We start from the raw sequence: 17,216 nt of genomic DNA, 5'->3' as shown, positions 1-17,216 counted from the left end.
CAGACCTGCCAGATCTCTGTCCCAAAACCATACTGTTTCTCACTGAAAATGTGCTTTTTAATAGTTCCCAACAATCATGGCTAGTAGTTCACAGTATATTACTCCAACATCTCTCAAAGTGCAAGCCAGGCTTCTCTAGAAGGCAAGGCTGAAACATGGAAAGGTACAGACTCAGGTGATTCACCACCTGTTCAGGTCAACTTTTTCTGTGCATCATGAGCTGACTAAGAAATGAATGCCACAGCAGAAGAAACTGTATGGACAGAGTTTAATCAATTTCCTGCCTGCAACCTAATATTGTTTGGGAAAGTGGTGGAGCATTTTTTAACTCTGTTGGTGTTGTGTGTTTTATTGAACTAAGCTATATCATTATGTGTAATGCCACACAACTGTTTTATTTTTATTTGTTACTTCTTAAAAATAAAATTGAAAAGGGTATTTATCTTTATTCTTCAACATAATGTCCTCTGAATAAACCCAACCAAGCTTATCTATACCATCTGGTCTCCGTCTGAATGCACATGTATCTGTTTCTAATGAGAAGGAAATCCCTATGGTTTTAAGTTGGGCAGCCTGAGTATCTTGTATCTTAAGGGTGTGCCACCTTTCCAATGAAAGTAAGCACACTTCTAAATCTGCTTAATTGAAACAGCATTCCCTTGAGCAATGACGCTTATATGGCATTCTGTAATATTATGGGAGGTTGGGGATTATATCTTTCAGGGCTATGCAGATAAAAACTAAATGATTCTTTGGATATATGCTGTGAAAGCCTTTAATGCAAAGCACAACATGTTTAAGGATTCCATACACACTTTAAACAATAGGTCATCATTAGAAATTAAAAGGTACAATTGTTGTTTCACATATTGATATTGCCAAATGTATTAACTTATCAAACTGTCATGCATTTGTTAACATCTTAATATGCTTTGCCCATTAGCAGTTACTTGAAATAGCTCAATAAAGAACATTAGGGCATTTTTACAACACATACTTAGTACCAAAAATACTTAGTTTTCATAATTTGCGTGGTTTCTGGACACTGATAGCCAATTAACTCAAGCTGGAATGTCGTTCTTCTGATATGGCCATGTATGACCACTATGAACCGGACTGAAAGCTGCATACGCTTCGTACAGGGATTGCTAAAGAGCCAGCAGATGGTGGTAATTTTCCCTGTCATTCCTGACCAGTGCTGGATTTGACATGGTGACAGAGGTGAAATGCTTCACATCCCATTACCAATCCCCTAAGCAATTCTTGTAAGCCTTGTAAAGACTTTACTACTGCAGAAAGCAGCTCAGCTTAAGAGTTTTTGGCAATTTCATGCCACTCTAGGAAGTCACTGTAAATCCAATCCTTCATAACCTTTAAAATTTTCAAATTGTGAGTTTTAGTGTCTTTAGTGTCTCTGATTTAGTAGGATTAGCTCAATGATAATCAGCTCAATGTTCACACGTCCTAAAAATCTAAGTCTAAACTAAACTAAACTAAACTAAACTAAACTAAACTAAACTGGTAAAGTTAGCTTTTCCACTAAAATCGGCTGATTAAAAAATTTCCAGTAAAATCCATAATCAGTGAATCACTTTTTGGATTCAGGAAAGAAAATGGCCTTGAATCTGTTTTAAGAGGTGAAGAGCACTTTTGCTCATGAAATTTGATTTCAAGATTGGAAATCTGTCTCAAGCCTGAAACTCAAGCAACCTAAAATCTCCCTTTCAAGCGCAACGCTATGGCAACTGCAACAGCTAATATGAACATTTATAATCTTGAATTCAAATCAGGTAGCCAACAGCTGCATTCACATATCATGCTAAAATCCTGGGTTTAATGTGACCTGCATCTCCCCTTCCTCCCACACAGTTGAGAGCAGAAGAATTTGGAAGCTTTCATTTCTGTTTTTAGTTAATCATGGTGTCTGGGTCATCCAAACCAGAAACTATGGTTAATTTCAAAAAGAAAGCATCAGAAAGCATGGTTGACTTCTTTGAAATTAACCACAGTTACAGTTACCATTAACCACAGTTTGTCATGCCAACATTACAAACTATGATTCATGGAAATAAAAAAGTTATGAACTCCTCATTCTTCTCCTCTTGCATGGCCAACAGGGGGAGAAGGGAGACAGAGGGAGCCCAAGGCTTCTTTGGCCCATATGCACATCAAGCTAAGCCATAGTTCTGTGTGACTTGTCAATGTGGCCAGCTAGAACTAATATTGTTACTTAAGAGGGTTTTTGGAGCAGCTCAGATTTAGCAGGGTTCTTTTTAAAATTGTGGAATATGTTTTTTATGTTAGTAGTTGAACTTTTGCCCACTGAAACTTGATACTAATAGTGCATTTATGAAATGAGTATCCACCGTGCGAAGCCAAGCCCCCAAACACTCCACTCAACGCTTTGAAATTATCACTATCTGAACATTTGGCTGGCGTAACTGCCATGTAGAAATGTCTTGTAGGAAAGTGGCATTGCTCCAGTATTGTTGATTTAAAGGTTAGCCAGTCAGAGAGACGCAGAATGAAAATCTGCTTTCACATTTCTGTTCCTCACCAAAGCCTGCAAAGTGCATTAGCAATTAGCAATTCCTCTCACCTCTCCCAGTTCGCTGTGTGAGAAAGCTCAGAACTCATCTTACAAATTGCTCTTTTGAAGATCAAAGAAAAGCTGAATTTGTCTATGTGTGCACTAGATGAGATTGTAATTTAATGGAATTTTCAGGGAAGGCTTGGTGGCATGTTCCTATGACAGCCCCAGGATAGAGGATTCAGGGGAGCTCTATGACTCTTCCCTTCTGAGCGCCTTCCTTGCCTTTAATTGGCACCTCATTAGAAATTAATGAAAATGACATCCTCTGTTCTTACTGCTCTAGGCACAGCACACTACAAAAAGCCCCATCACAATTCATAACACATTCAATTTATATAGCAATAGCTCTTAAGCATTATTTATGAGATGTGAATTTCTTGTCAGCAGTTAATAACCTATACAGAAAAGAAGAGAATGGGGGAAAAGAGACTGTGAGCATACACAAGAAAATATTTCAGCAGCAAAGAGATGCCTTGTTCATGTTTAAAGCACATTTGCAGTAGCTCTCATCTCCACTAAACTGTTAAGAGGTGGCTCCCCCCGGCCAGTCCTACAAGCCTCTTAAATACAACTAGTATCCTAGGATGAAATGGTAGCAATAACGCTGGTGGATCTGGAAGATATTGAAATCATAATCATGAAAGCTCTGTGGAAGGTTTGAGAATAAACAGAAGTAGCCATGCCCCACTGTTAGCACTGGTGAACAACAAAAACCCTAATCAAATCTCATCTCCCAAAGCACACAGAAGGTAAATGTCCTGTGAACACCTCTTCATGGTGAAGAAGGCCTGAGCCAAAGGAATCCAGGAAAGATGGCCTTTGACAATGTAGACTTGCATTTTTCCTACCACCCACTAAAATATTTTTTTTTGCCAGCAGAAGGTTGAGTTGTCTAATTTCTTTGTTGAAAGCATTAAGAGGGAAGGAAATTTGGCTCAAACGTAAGCGTTATCAGAGCACAACTGCTTTTCACCTGCAGGAGATCTTTTGGGTTCTCTTAAATTATTAGGATTCAGAAGCTATAAAAGCATAAGCAATACATCAAAGTAGGGTGTATGGAAAATGGCAATCTATAAATTATGCAGACCTAAGCCTTTAAAATAATTTTTAGCTCCAGGAGTTAAAGACAGCAATCTAAATGGTGTTTTAAAGGTCATGAAGAGGCCAAGGTAGATTCTAGAGTACAGTCATACCTTGGGTTACAGACGCTTCAGGTTGCTTTTTTTTGGGTTCCGGACCGCTGAAACCCGGAAGTACCAGAACGGGTTACTTCTGGGTTTCGGCGGTTGCGCATGTGCAGAAGCGCTAAATCGTGCTTTGCGCATGCCCAGAAGCGCTGAATTGCAACCCGTACGTGCGCAGACGCACCGCTGCGGGATGCAAACGTGCATCCCGCACAGATCACGTTCGCAACCCAAGCGTCCACTGTACTTACATTCTGTATTTCTGGGGACCCAAATCTATTAGGATTGTCACCATGTTGCATACCAGGAAAACATCTAAAAGCAGCACTTTTTAGAATAGATTACAAATCACAGGGACTAGCAGTTTTTGGGACATGGGTCACTAATTTAGACAACTACAAGTATAATTTAAGCAGTCACTACAGTACTCAAGCAGCAACCAGAGCCTTGGGGGCAGTTTTGCCTCTAGTCTGCTGGCATGTCAGCAAACGGGCTGGTGGTTCAGGCTTGAAGGTATCAGAGCCAAGAATCAAAGCCCTCCTGCTCCTCTCAAAGTGTGCCATAAACTCCTGTTGCCCGTGCCACCTGAGGCACTCTTGCAATCCAGGAGATGAGCAGTAAGTGAAGTGACACTTAACACTGAAGTTGGAAGCAAAAGCAAATCTTCTAACACAGAGATGCAATGCTATAAATGTAAACACTTCTTAGACACTACTTTGAGAGTTTAAAGTTCACAGCATGGCAGGAAGGATAAAGGGCAGATATCTGAGAAACCTGGGAAGGAATACAACATCGTGCTAAGGTGAACGTTCTGTCAGGGGAAGCATTTCAGTTTGCCAGAAGCAATGATCCCCTCACTCTTCCCGGCATGCATTGTTCCAGGGGTTTTCCTGAATTCCCCAAGCCAATTTCACAGGGGGCACGGGGGACTAAGGAGGGGGGGGGACCCCATTGTGCAAGTCAAGTCATTGCACAGGGCTTCCACTACTGAGAATCTCGCCCCTGCTGTTTGTGCATGCATAGCAGATAGTGGCCTTGTTCAGACAAACATAGCTTGGCTTAATAAAGAGAGTTATGAACAAGCCTTTTGCCTGTGCATGCAGCCTCTTCACCCCTTTTTCAGTGTGAGCAATCAAACCAGGAAGTCTCTAATTAACCAGAGCTTCCTGTTTACTCTGAAACAGTTAACTACGGCTACTAACTTCAAAATGAGCCACAACCTTAAACCAGATATCGGCTTTCTGCGAAGTTGTTAACAATGGTTTACATAAGAATTATTAAGCCCAGATGAGACTGTTTGAACACAGCCACTGTCATTTAGCATACTCTAGAGAGGAAGCAAGCACAATGAAGAGCCTCATGTCAAATAAAGAATAAAAGTTCATTAAGAGCTTTCATGGCTGAAGATCCTTTTTTGTCAGCTGCATGAAGAGGCTATTCTATTTTCTGGGGTGGTGGTTTGGGCTGAAAGAAGTGAGGTCAGAAGAAAACGAAATGCAACAGGTATTGGCTGTGATAATTATGTTGAAGTTGTAATGTATGGGAAATTGTTACAGTGACCATTTATTAAGCAGTGTTGATAACACAAACATGGGTAAACTTACAGAACAGATTAATCATATGTTATCAACTTTCTATAATAACTGACATTCAATAATGCCTAGAGAAGAGTTAAAAAACGAAATGGAAATAAAGGTAGAAATTCCTCCTTTCGATAGAACTAATTCTTGCCATATTTTGCTGTCGGGGAAGTATTACTCATTTTCCTTAATGAAAATTGACAATATAAAAGCTGAAATAAAAACTTAAAGGCAAAAAAAAGTACAAGTGCAAAGTTCCAGCTATCTGTTTTGCTATATGCACAGATGCAAACAAACAAAATCAGGGTATACCTTCCAAAAATAAACTTTTCAGTTTTAAAAATATTTTCAACAGTTATAGCCCCACGTTTTGGAGTGGTGGAGGGGAGCAGGTACAAAACCAAAATGTGTCCTGATAAAGTGGTGGAAATTAAGAACCCCAGAAATCAGAATTAGACAGCTGAAAAAGACAATCCTATTATTATTATTATTTGACACAGAAATCAGTAATTTAGAGTTTCAATGTTTATTACTATTTTCTGTTATTTGAATTTTAAATTCAGCTGCTATAGTTGCTCAAAGTTACAGAAATATAAAGAAATCCACAAATTCTTCATTAATGTTGGCCTAATCTGTATTGGTGTGGATAATTTCCTTTTCTTGCCTTCCAGCTATGACATATATGTAGAAAGAACTTGTACCCACAGAAGATAAATAAAATTCATTCTTCAGCAGCTGAGTAGTATTCCCAAAGAATACTATAATAATAACAATCTTTTTGGCTTGTACTAGCTTGCCAGTAGATCGGGTAAGTCACAAGTTTTATTAACCCCACACTGATGATTCCTAAATGGAATCTGTCCTTCAAACTTCTTAAGCAGCAATACACAGAGAGATATTTTGAAACACTTGTAGTAGCAAAATTAGCAATTTCTCAGCAGACCTGACATAAGGTGCCTCTACGTTGTTTTAAAAATTGAGGAGCAACAAGGTCAAGCTGACCCTTATTCTAAACAATTCCACAGTTAGCCTTTCAGGGGGTTTTTTTTACTTATAATTTTGTTCTGTATATAACTTTGCATCCTCAACTAGACAAAGCTGGAAAATATTAACAGTGAAAATATCAGATCTTTAAAATAGTCTATAAATTCTTTAATAATGTTCTCAGTAATTTGTTTAGGTATCTCCATTGTCTGGGACTTACTGCAATGGAAAAGATACCAAAGAATTTAATCAGCTAACAACAGAGGGCCAGCTCCTACGATTTGCTTTTTGCTTACATGGACTCTGCTAATATTGTTTGTATGTGCCAGAACCACCACATAAAATCTCCCCCATGGCAGCACACTGTTTATTGAATTTATAATGCACTGAACAAAGAATATAGCATTTTATTTATTTATTTATATTTAACAAAATGTATATACTGCTTGACTAATAAAACCTCAAAGTGGTTTGTAAAAAATATTAAAATTATCTATTAAAAAGCAAGTAATTAAAAGAATTTTAAAGAGAATTAAAATTAACAGTGAAAGATTAAAACAAATCAACATATATATGTCTGGAGAGGCTAGCCTAAACAAAGTTTTCATTTCCTGCTTAAAACATTTTCGTATATAGAGTTGTTGAGGGAGAAGGGACCCCAAGGGTCATCTAAGTCCAAGGTAATGTAGACTAGTGTAGCAAAGGCACCTATGTGATATCAACAGGCAGGGAGTTCCAAAGGGCAGATGCTGCTACATTGAAAGATCAACTTCTTACAACTGTGGAATGAGCATCATGTGGCATCTGCAACAGTGCCAGGTCCACAGATCTAAGTGGCTGAGTGGGCATATATGGGGTAAGGTGATCTCACAAGTAAATTGGTCCCAAGCTGTTACGGGCTTTATATCATAGCTGTCAACTTTTCCCTTTTCTTGCGAGGAATCCTATTCATATCATAGCTGTCAACTTTTCCCTTTTCTTGCGAGGAATCCTATTCGGAATAAGGGAATTTCCCTTAAAAAAAGGGAATAGTTGACAGCTATTCTTTATATACCAATAGTAACACAATGAACTTGGCCTGGTAACAAATCAGGAACCAGTGCAGACCTCTGAGCAGAAGTGCTATATGCTTAGTTTCTGGGTCAAACAGCAAGGGAAGACTCACAGAAAGAGCATTGCAGTAATCCAAACTTAAAGTCACCCATGCTTGAGCTCTCCTAGTCCTGTAATGGTCACAGCTGTTGTATCAGGTGTAGCTGGTAATAGATGCTCCTAGCCATTGAGGATACCTGGATCCAGAAGCATCCCCAGACTGCGTACCTGCTCCTTGAGGGCAGTGCAACCCTATCCGGGGCCAGCAGTTGACCCATATTTCAGACATGGGAACCATTCAACCACCGTGGCTCTGTTTTGCCAGGATTCGAGCTCAGCCTATTTAGGCACAGGAAGTGCTTTTTCTTTGGCATGGAGTTATGGACATCACACTAAACAAGAGGCTGCTTCCTGGGTGGGGTGGAGCCACTCTGTTAGCTTCCCAGCAGGCAGGGTGCTGTTGTTTACCGGGAGGGAGAGCGAGAGGGGAGAGCAGCCGGAATAATATTTGTCAGGCCATGAATGTGGTAGTATAGATTAAGCTACTACATGGCCCATCCCTGCTTGAGGAACTTGGAAATTTAATAGTTGCAAACATGTCAAGTTAGTTTCAACATAAGCACCGGCTTGGCTTATAGCAGCCCCTGACATGCCCACTTCAGATATAGCCTAATAATTATAATCTGCACTGCCCTATCCATGCTTCATGTGCCCTTCCAAAATCCATATTTATCAAGCTTTCCTGCTGTGTATTTTCTAAAGTAGATAATTTACAAAGTGTTGTGTTATTAAAATATTATGGTAGTGCAGTTAATAGGTCTGGAAATGGGTCTGCTAAGCATCCTGTGGTTAACATGCTGACTAAGCTGCAAATTAGCATCTTCTATTCTCATCTCTGAATGCATCAACAAACATTTGGGAGCTCAAAAAGGCCATCAAGGAACTCTTACTTTGGAAAAGAATGCAACTTGCACACAGAGAACAGGATGGGGGTTCTTTGGTTTGTCACTCTCTGAATTTATTTGCATGTTTTCAAGTGGACTTTTCTGCAAATGTAACTGTAATTAAGTTTATGAACTTTAAATGAAACAGGAACATATCCAGTGAGGATACTAGGTGCCTGCAAAGGAACCTCAAAGGACAACACTGCCTAGAAAAAGAAAACCATGCTGGATTGAACATATAAACCCGTAAGTATTTGGGTTTGAAGATATTACTGGAAGATCAGAAGCAGGCTGTTAAAAATAGTATCTTTAAGTCTTTATGGTGCAATTTAGTTAGCACATAATGATTCTGGTTAAAGAGAAGGAAAATGCTTTCTACTAAAGTGTGATACAAACACTCAATATCTGTAATTTCTATTTACATTTTTATATATAACACACCCACAGACCAAGCGAAGTTAAAAGGTCAGCATGTTGTTTCCAGTGTGATATGAAACAAAAAAGTTACTTCTTCAATTAAAACTTAAGAGTTTGAAGAAGAAAATAAATAGATTTTTTTTTTATCTGTGAGTATATTCTTCAGAGAGACACTAACAAGCTCCTTCATTCAAACTGTGACAGAAGCAATAATAGAATAGCAGCTAGTGCAAACATCATGCTTGGCAAACAGAATGTACAGAGACATGTTACAATGACGGCAGTTCTCATCATTTAGCTCACATTTTACTGAGAAAGCCCAAGAAAAATGTTTAAGTCACAAGCTTGTATGCACTAAATGTTCTGCAGTGATGGCCTGCTTTATTCTGTTGATTTAACTAGACATATGTAAAAACCCTTAGTTATAACTGTACAGACAGTTTGGCCATTTAATTCATACCTAATGCACATCATGAAAGAATAATATTAGGCGAACGCACAGATTACTCTGAATACACAGCAACAAATTTGGTTCCTCTAAGAGAGTATTGACATCTGGAGACAGGGTGTTCATTGCTATTGGAAAAAAAAATGGAGTATTTCTCTGTTATGTAGTTGAAGGTGCCTCATAAGCAATTACTATAATTGCTGCTATGTTGCAAATGATCCCTTGGTTTCCTGATGAATCACTGCGTTTGATCCTCCCTCCTCCAATAAAGAACTATCTGCGCATGACCCCTCAAGGTACCATGTACAGATCCCTGAATTCAAACACAGCTGTTCTTCACATTGCAGTGAGCAGAGAAACCTTTACAAGAATGGAAGCTCAAGTCTAGACACTGGGACTCTCCCATGTGTGAGGAGTCACTAGAATTGACCCATGCCTTTAATATCAGATGCATGATGCATTTGTTGGCACAAAGGCAGAAACACGGAGCTACTGCCCAGAAGGAAAATCCAACAAACTGATATATCTTTACTTGGATGTATAATTGACCTTTGTAACCTACCTCTTCACACATGGAGTACAAAGCTTTAGTATACTTGTGAAGGGATTTAAGAGTCTTGACTTTTTGTAAGGTTGCAGCCACTTCCAATACTGTACAGATTTCATTATTTTTTCTCTACACCGGTGCAAGCTGCATCACAACAACATGACCCAGATTCCCCGCCAGACATACAAGGGTGGGGTGGGGCAGTTCGTAAGAGTCCTTACCACAGCGACATGATCCCAGTTCCTGCTGTACCAGCTCCAGTTTTGTTTGGCACTGGAAACACCTGCGTCTGCTCTTCTGTTTCGAACGGCTAATTTCTTCAGGCCTGTCATGACTGTCCTCCAATAATCGTGGCCGCTTCTCAGGAGACGCCTCGTTCTCCGACTGTGAATCTGTTGTTTTATGAGAAACATTGGAGCACAGTGTTAGCTTTTCTTCCGTGAGGCCTTTACTCTAGTCACAGAATTAATGATGTGCATATAGCATCGCTTGCAAACTGTGTGTTTCTTTTTATCCCCTTGCATATATATAAACCCAATTAGTAGTCAAAACAGGCACCAGGTAAAGATGCTATTAGCTTTGTTCCCCACAAGGCCCCTTCCTGGTTTACAAAACCAAATACAAAATGAGTTGGCGTACTCTTACTCTCAATTGGTTGTGGCTCTGACTTTGTGATGACACATGGAGAGAAAACACCAGCCTAGGCAACTACAAGCCTTGCTTTTCATCTCATTTGTAGATTTTCCTATACATCTTCAGCCTCCCTACTGTCCTGACTACATACAAACCAATTCTGCTTCTGAAGAAAAAACAATTGAACGCAAATTCAGCCTATTTCCTGGCTGAGCGGGAGAGAGATTTTTAGGGCACAGTGTGCTAGCTGCAGCTCCAATAACCACGACGGCACATGAAAGCACCGTACTGTGCCTCCCTCTCTCTACAAGAACAACAATTTAAATGTAAATGATTATACACAGACAAGATAAACTAAACACAACATGTACCTACCGCTACAGATCCAAAATCCTCTGAGGATCTCTCTTTAAAGTCAGTCAAGGTACTACATATTTTAATAACCTTATTTGTAAATTTTGCTCTCCCGGAAAACGAATGTTGTTGAGAAGGAGTGGAGATAGGAAAATACATTGCTTTACAAAGCTGTAAATTGAAAGGTACTTCAGGTAAGCCACCTACAGGAAGAGGGAAGCTAACACATTTAATGCCCATAACATTCAGAATGCCACAGTGTGCAAAGAAGCATTTTCAAACCTACAATCCACTTCAAAAGATGTGTCAGTGAGGACCAAGTGCTTAGACTGCCCAGCTGGAATCTATATAATGGCCTCGTTTGCTTGTAATAGTAAGCCATAGTTAAACTATAGTTTACCAGGATCAAACACGTTGCTCACATTACGCCCGCCTGCCCCACTTTGTCATGCAGGGAGGAAAGAAATAAGAATGCTGATTTAGTATTATGTGTGACCCATGGTTTCATCATTGCTTTTTCTCATGGTGTGCTTGGAAAAGAACAAACTACGAATGCCTGTCTACATACAATGTTAAGCCAGTGCATGGGATGTTTTCTACACTTCAAGGCAAAGTGAGGAGGTTGTCATATGGTGTGATTTGCGTAGTGTGTATTAGCATTCTTCATGTGATTTATTGTATTTCTATGCTGCTTTTCATTCACATGAATCACAAAGCGGCTTACAAACAATAAATAGCAATAACAGAACATCACATCACAAATACAACATAAATCACGTAGCATAATTAACAAATCTTTAGTAAAACAATTATAAATCATCGGTAAAACAACTACAGTCTATAAAAAACTATTAACAAAACAACTAAAAAAATAGGCAACAGCACAATTACAACAAAAGTCTTATCATAGGATTCACAAAGTACTACAGAATTCATAACCCATAAAACAGTATTAACAACATTAACGAAATAGCAACCAATAAAATAAACTAAGCACTGTTTAATTCATACACATACACTCCCCACCCCCATGACTCATATTCTTCCACTCTGTTCATTCAGTTTATTAAAAGACACATGCACATAATGCATGTGGCAACAACTCTGTTCCAAAGGTTCCTCTCTTCCCTCACTGTTCTTCCTCTGAAGCTTCCCTGTGAAGGCTCCTAGGGCCAGAGGGTGGGGCAAGGCAGGTGGAAAATGCCAATGCCTGGTGGCCAACACAAAGTCTCTCTCCCCTTACCATAGTTTCATTCACTCTGGCTTATTACGTGCAAAGCAGGCCATTGTATTTAATCTCCTCTACTCTCTCTCTCTTTCTATGTGTAGTATATCACATTTTGGTTAAAATCAAGTGTACAAACTAACTGCAAGTTAAATTTCTAAATATTTCTAATAACGTAGTGCAAGTGAAAGGTTATGCATTAACTAGATAGGCCAGCACTTCCCCGTTCTGCATTTCAAACCACGAGAGGGCTAACATAAGGCTATCATCCAATAGTATTTTTAAAAGCAGAATGGCATATTCAGCCCTAGACTTCGAGATTATATGTAATATTCACAATTCAATGTGTTGCATGCCTAAAGCTCTGTGAGAATAGTTCAGTAAGATTTTAGGTCTCTGGATACACCTGATAAAGCAATTTGGTTACTACAACAAACATCTTACATAATAGGATATAGAGACAGAGTGTGTGGAGTGATGGAAAAGTTTTAAACTTGCTGCCTGAGTCACTAAGCAATTGCCCCATACAGGCTCCCTGCATCTTCTGGGTTATCACAAAGGGGAAACAGATGAAAGTGCCATACTCCCCATTCTCCTAGTGTGGAATCTTTAGTCCAGCTGCTTATGATATGATGAACAGCAATGATGCTGAAAGAAATGTTCATTTACTCTCCCATCCAGGTATCCTTAAAGAATGGGAAGTGCAGCGGGCCATCTGGAGATGGCAAAAGACTAAGAGGGAATGGGCCTACTGTCTTTCTAAGTCACAGCAGTAGAGTCTTCAGATTATGTTAGTGTGTTCATTGGAAATATTTTATAAATAGATAATAATAATAATAATAATAATAAATTTTATTTATATCCCGCCCTCCCCAGCCGAAGCCGGGCTCAGGGCGGCTAACAACAATAAAACAGTACAAAAGTACAGCATAAACAACAGTCTAAAATCATTCGTTATAAAATTAATTAATTCAAGCCACTGGCAACTATTGGGCCAGAGCTCCGCGAAGATTGCCGAGGGAGGGAGTCAGGCTGTGCCCTGGCCAAAGGCCTGGTGGAACAGCTCTGTCTTGCAGGCCCTGCGGAAAGATGTCAAGTCCCGCAGGGCCCTGGTCTCTTGTGACAGAGTGTTCCACCAGATCGGAGCCACAGCCGAAAAAGCCCTGGCTCTAGTTGAGGCCAGCCTAACTTCTCTGTGGCCTGGGACCTTCAAGATGTTTTTATTCGAAGACCGTAAGTTTCTCTGTGGGGCATACCAGGAGAGGCGGTCCCGTAGGTACGAGGGTCCTAGGCCGTATAGGGCTTTAAAGGTTAAAACCAGCACCTTAAACCTGATCCTGTACTCCACCGGGAGCCAGTGCAGCTGGTATAGCACCGGATGAATGTGGTCTCGCAGCGAAGACCCCGTAAGGAGTCTCGCTGCAGCATTCTGCACCCGCTGGAGTTTCTGGGTCAGTCTCAAGGGCAGCCCCACGTAGAGCGAGTTACAATAATCCAGTCTGGAGGTGACCGTCGCATGGATCACAGTGGCTAGGTCAGGGCGAGAGAGGTAAGGAGCCAACTGCTTAGCTTGGCGGAGATGGAAAAATCCCTCTTAGATGATGGTTAATTAAGCAGCTTAAAGCAACAGCACTCTAGTGGGTTTTTTTATTGTAAGCCAGAGTTGATTAATATTAATAGATTATATATAATAAATACACACTATCAATGTTTAATTGTTTCTATTATTATTTTTTCTATGTTTTTAATTGTTCTTATTTTTAGCTGTAAGCTGTCTTGAGTCCCTGCTAGGAAGAAAGGCAGGGTATAACAACCACCACCACCACCACCACATATAATTGGGGTATGCCTACATTTATCTCATTTATTAAATAAATTTATATTCCACTTTTCTATTTCTCAAAGAACACATAAATAATATGATTGTTTTACCAAAGAATTACTGCTAGTGTCCAATGTCTTGTGGCACCTTCATCTTGAAAGTAACACATACATAACATGTGCTCAAACACTCCTTAATTCGTGGTGAACAAACACCAACAGGTATGCCATTTGCCTCTCATCTGGCCATTGATAGTAACTGAAGTGAATTTCCAGACAAGGAGATCCCAAGATCCCACCCCCACTCTTCATGGTTAGAAAGCAAGTAATGAGGCTGGTTACAATACAGCTGGGGGGGGGGCTGTAAGCACAAGATATAGAGTTCTATGCTCATTCTCCCTATGTCAAGGAGGCTGACTTCAGTGGCCAAGACACAGAGGAAAGTTGGGGCTTGTATTGTGCTAATGAAATGGGCTCCCATGCCCAGGAAGGAACAACAACAAACAGAATAGGTAGTGGACAAACCAGTGTCCAGAGATTATGTCACACTGTGAGAATCCACCCATCTATCCATCCACCTATCCTCACTTTCCATACAAAGCAAAATACTTTTTAATCAAGACAGGGATGAACATAGAAAAGTTGAATTTCTACAAACTCTGCTTCTTTGTTATGTAGCCCCATGCCCCAAATGACATGCTTAAACTAATGTCGATTCTGGCCTGGTTCACTCATGACATTAAAAGGTAAAGGGACCCCTGACCATTAGGTCCAGTCGTGACCGACTCTGGGGTTGCGGCGCTCATCTCGCTTTATTGGCCGAGTACAGCTTCCGGGTCATGCGGCCAGCATGACTAAGCCGCTTCTAGTGAACCAGAGCAGCGCACGGAAACACTGTTTACCTTCCTGCCGGTGCAGTACCTATTTATCTACTTGCACTTTGACGTGTTTTCGAACTCTAGGTTGGCAGGAGCAGAGACCGAGCAATGGAAGCTCACCCCGTCGCGGAGAGAGTTGAAACGCCGACCTTCTGATCGGCAAGTCCTAGGCTCTGTGGTTTAACCCACAGCACCACCCGCGTCCCTTAGGCCATAGTTAAAAACAAACTATGGTTTAAATGTAAAAGCGTAGCATGTTGGTGTACATTGCTAAAAGTTCTTTCTCCATGTCTTCCTCTGCTGCCTAGATACAAGCCAGAGTCTGAGTTGTGATATCCAAACCTGAGCTGTCGGTTTGTTTTTCCCAAGTAAACCATGAGGCCAGGTTGGGGCAACACTATACTGAGGTATCTGGTGAGATATCACTGGAGAACAGGGGGTGGGAAGAGAGAAAGGAAGGGTGGTCTTTACCACAGTGTACTGCTGCCACAACACAAGTGAAAAGAAGGATTTCACTAGTGTACAGTTTCTAAGGATGCAGATTCTTCTAATTGTAGATACTCTGCAATATTGGAAAAAGGAGAAATTAAGTCACTCAGAAGATCAAAATTTCTAATGCTGTCTTGAAGCAGGGCACTTGCCTTAAAAACTGTTTTGTCTCTGGCTGCAAGTTACATTTGTTCCTTACGGTCACTGTTCATGTCTTTATTATTCAATGTTCTCGTCTCATAATTCTGAAATGAATTGTGTCAGGACTTGTCAGTGCTGAATTTCAATCTCTTAATCTCCTGACACAGTACAGTTTACAACATGCACACACATAGCTTCCCTAACAGCAATTGTGGCACTTCCCTGATGTTTCAGAGAATTGTTTCCTCAACAGAGATAAGAATGGGGAAGATGAACAAGGGAATATGTAAACAGGAAGGAAGAGAGAAAAAGATAGAAAGTATCAAGGGAGAAAAAACTCCTCAATCTCTACTTGCTTCTCAAGAAAGGACTCGTTAGATTAATCTCTGGCATGATGACAGTATTTGAGGCATGGCATTCAAGGGAGGTTTTTTTTAAAAAGACCTATCATAGCCTGAGAGATTGACATTTATGATCCCAACTACTGTGCAAACATCAGTAAGGGCAATAACTAATGAGCCTTCAAACATCACTGCCACAGTTCCTCCGACTATTTAAAAAAGGAACTTAAGCTATCAAAATGAAATCCATCAAGAATTCTGCACATTAGGCACTGGTTGTAGAGGGAAGAAGGGGTGGAAGAAGGAAAATAAAGGAAGGAAAAGACACAGGAAACCAGAAGCAAGAAGCGGCAGTAGATGTGTTGGGCATGAACAAACAATGACTTGATCAGGTGGTTTGCTGAGGAATGAGAGAAGACAAAGAACAAACAGCAGAATCTATACTTTTCCATATGAAAATGTCTGTATATAGTTCATGGTTTTAAGAAATAGGCAACAATCTTTTGGTTAGAGGAATCTGCTTGGCCCACTGAAGAAATTTATTTAGAACAAGCGCTACTTCAATTTTCATGTATACACAATTTATTACACAAACAGTATTTTGCCTTGAGTCTTAATTGCTACAAACTTGGAACTGTGGAACCAAGATCTTTGCAAGGTATGTGATGTGTATTTCAAAGGCGAAATCATAGCCTTTGAAATCTGCATTTGCTTGTAGCTGCTAGAAACTAAAAACATAAGACAACAGTTTTTAAGAAGTTATTGCTTATTTCCCAGCTATAGCTGTGTAGAAGAGATTGTACACACATTCTCTTTCTAGCTTCCATTTGTGTTTTTTAAAAAATACATTTAAAATGGCCCTTTTACAATAGGGAATTTGAAAATTGCTTTTAAAAATAAAACACTCTAAGTTATTACACTTAACCTTATTTTGAATTATTTCTGCAATGAGAAAGGCTGAAACAGAAAACTTGGTTTGCATAGAAACAGCCAATTTAGGATTTTAACCAGTCCTCAACAACAAATTATTCCGAAAAAAGTCTCTGCTGCTGACTAAGAGAAATATCTAATATTCAGCCATTGACTTAAACTACCCCACAGAAACAGCTTTATAACTGGTAAATCAATGATATACCAACCATGACATGATGATTAAAAATGAAGCATACAAAAAGTGTTGTACACAACTATTGTAGAACTGAAGAGAATACCTAATACAAAAGTACAGAGTAAAATGATTTAGAAATCATCTGCTGCAGTGCAGGAGGAAAGATAATAGGTGATCATCACCCAGGGCAGTAATAGACCTGACCAAGTCATATTCATTAATTTCAATAGGTCTAATATGAGTAAGAAGCTGAATATCACACAAAGTATTTGTAAAAGCATATTTGCTGCAATGTCATCATATGTCATTTATATATGTCAATGTTTTATATATGTAATTGTTTTACTTTTTATATATGTAATTGTTTTTTAGAGTTAAATCACTGCAAGGTGTTTTATAGGAAGTGATCCATAAATATAATGAAATACAGGGGTGGG

The 17,216-nt window shown here is 39.7% G+C and overlaps 1 protein-coding gene and 1 long non-coding RNA gene across 2 annotated transcripts in view; both read right to left on the bottom strand.

Moving 5' to 3' along the window:
• Positions 1–17,216, bottom strand: part of ZFAND3 (zinc finger AN1-type containing 3) — a 131,453-nt gene that overhangs the window by 11,776 nt on the left and 102,461 nt on the right. The window contains exon 6 of the mRNA XM_081000317.1: positions 10,011–10,181. Coding sequence (XP_080856443.1) covers positions 10,011–10,181 — 171 coding nt within the window. The remainder of the gene's footprint in view (positions 1–10,010; positions 10,182–17,216) is intronic.
• LOC308473052 lies at positions 14,241–15,388 on the bottom strand. Its single transcript, XR_013983878.1, has 3 exons — positions 15,075–15,388; positions 14,898–15,042; positions 14,241–14,552 (listed from the first exon to the last, which is right to left on the bottom strand). It is a non-coding gene; the product is annotated as an uncharacterized lncRNA (long non-coding RNA).

Source organism: Podarcis pityusensis (assembly GCF_964106645.2).
Source record: "Podarcis pityusensis genome assembly, chromosome: 3".
Classification (NCBI taxonomy): Eukaryota; Metazoa; Chordata; class Lepidosauria; order Squamata; family Lacertidae; genus Podarcis; species Podarcis pityusensis.
This window is presented reverse-complemented; position numbering and strand designations above follow the sequence as displayed.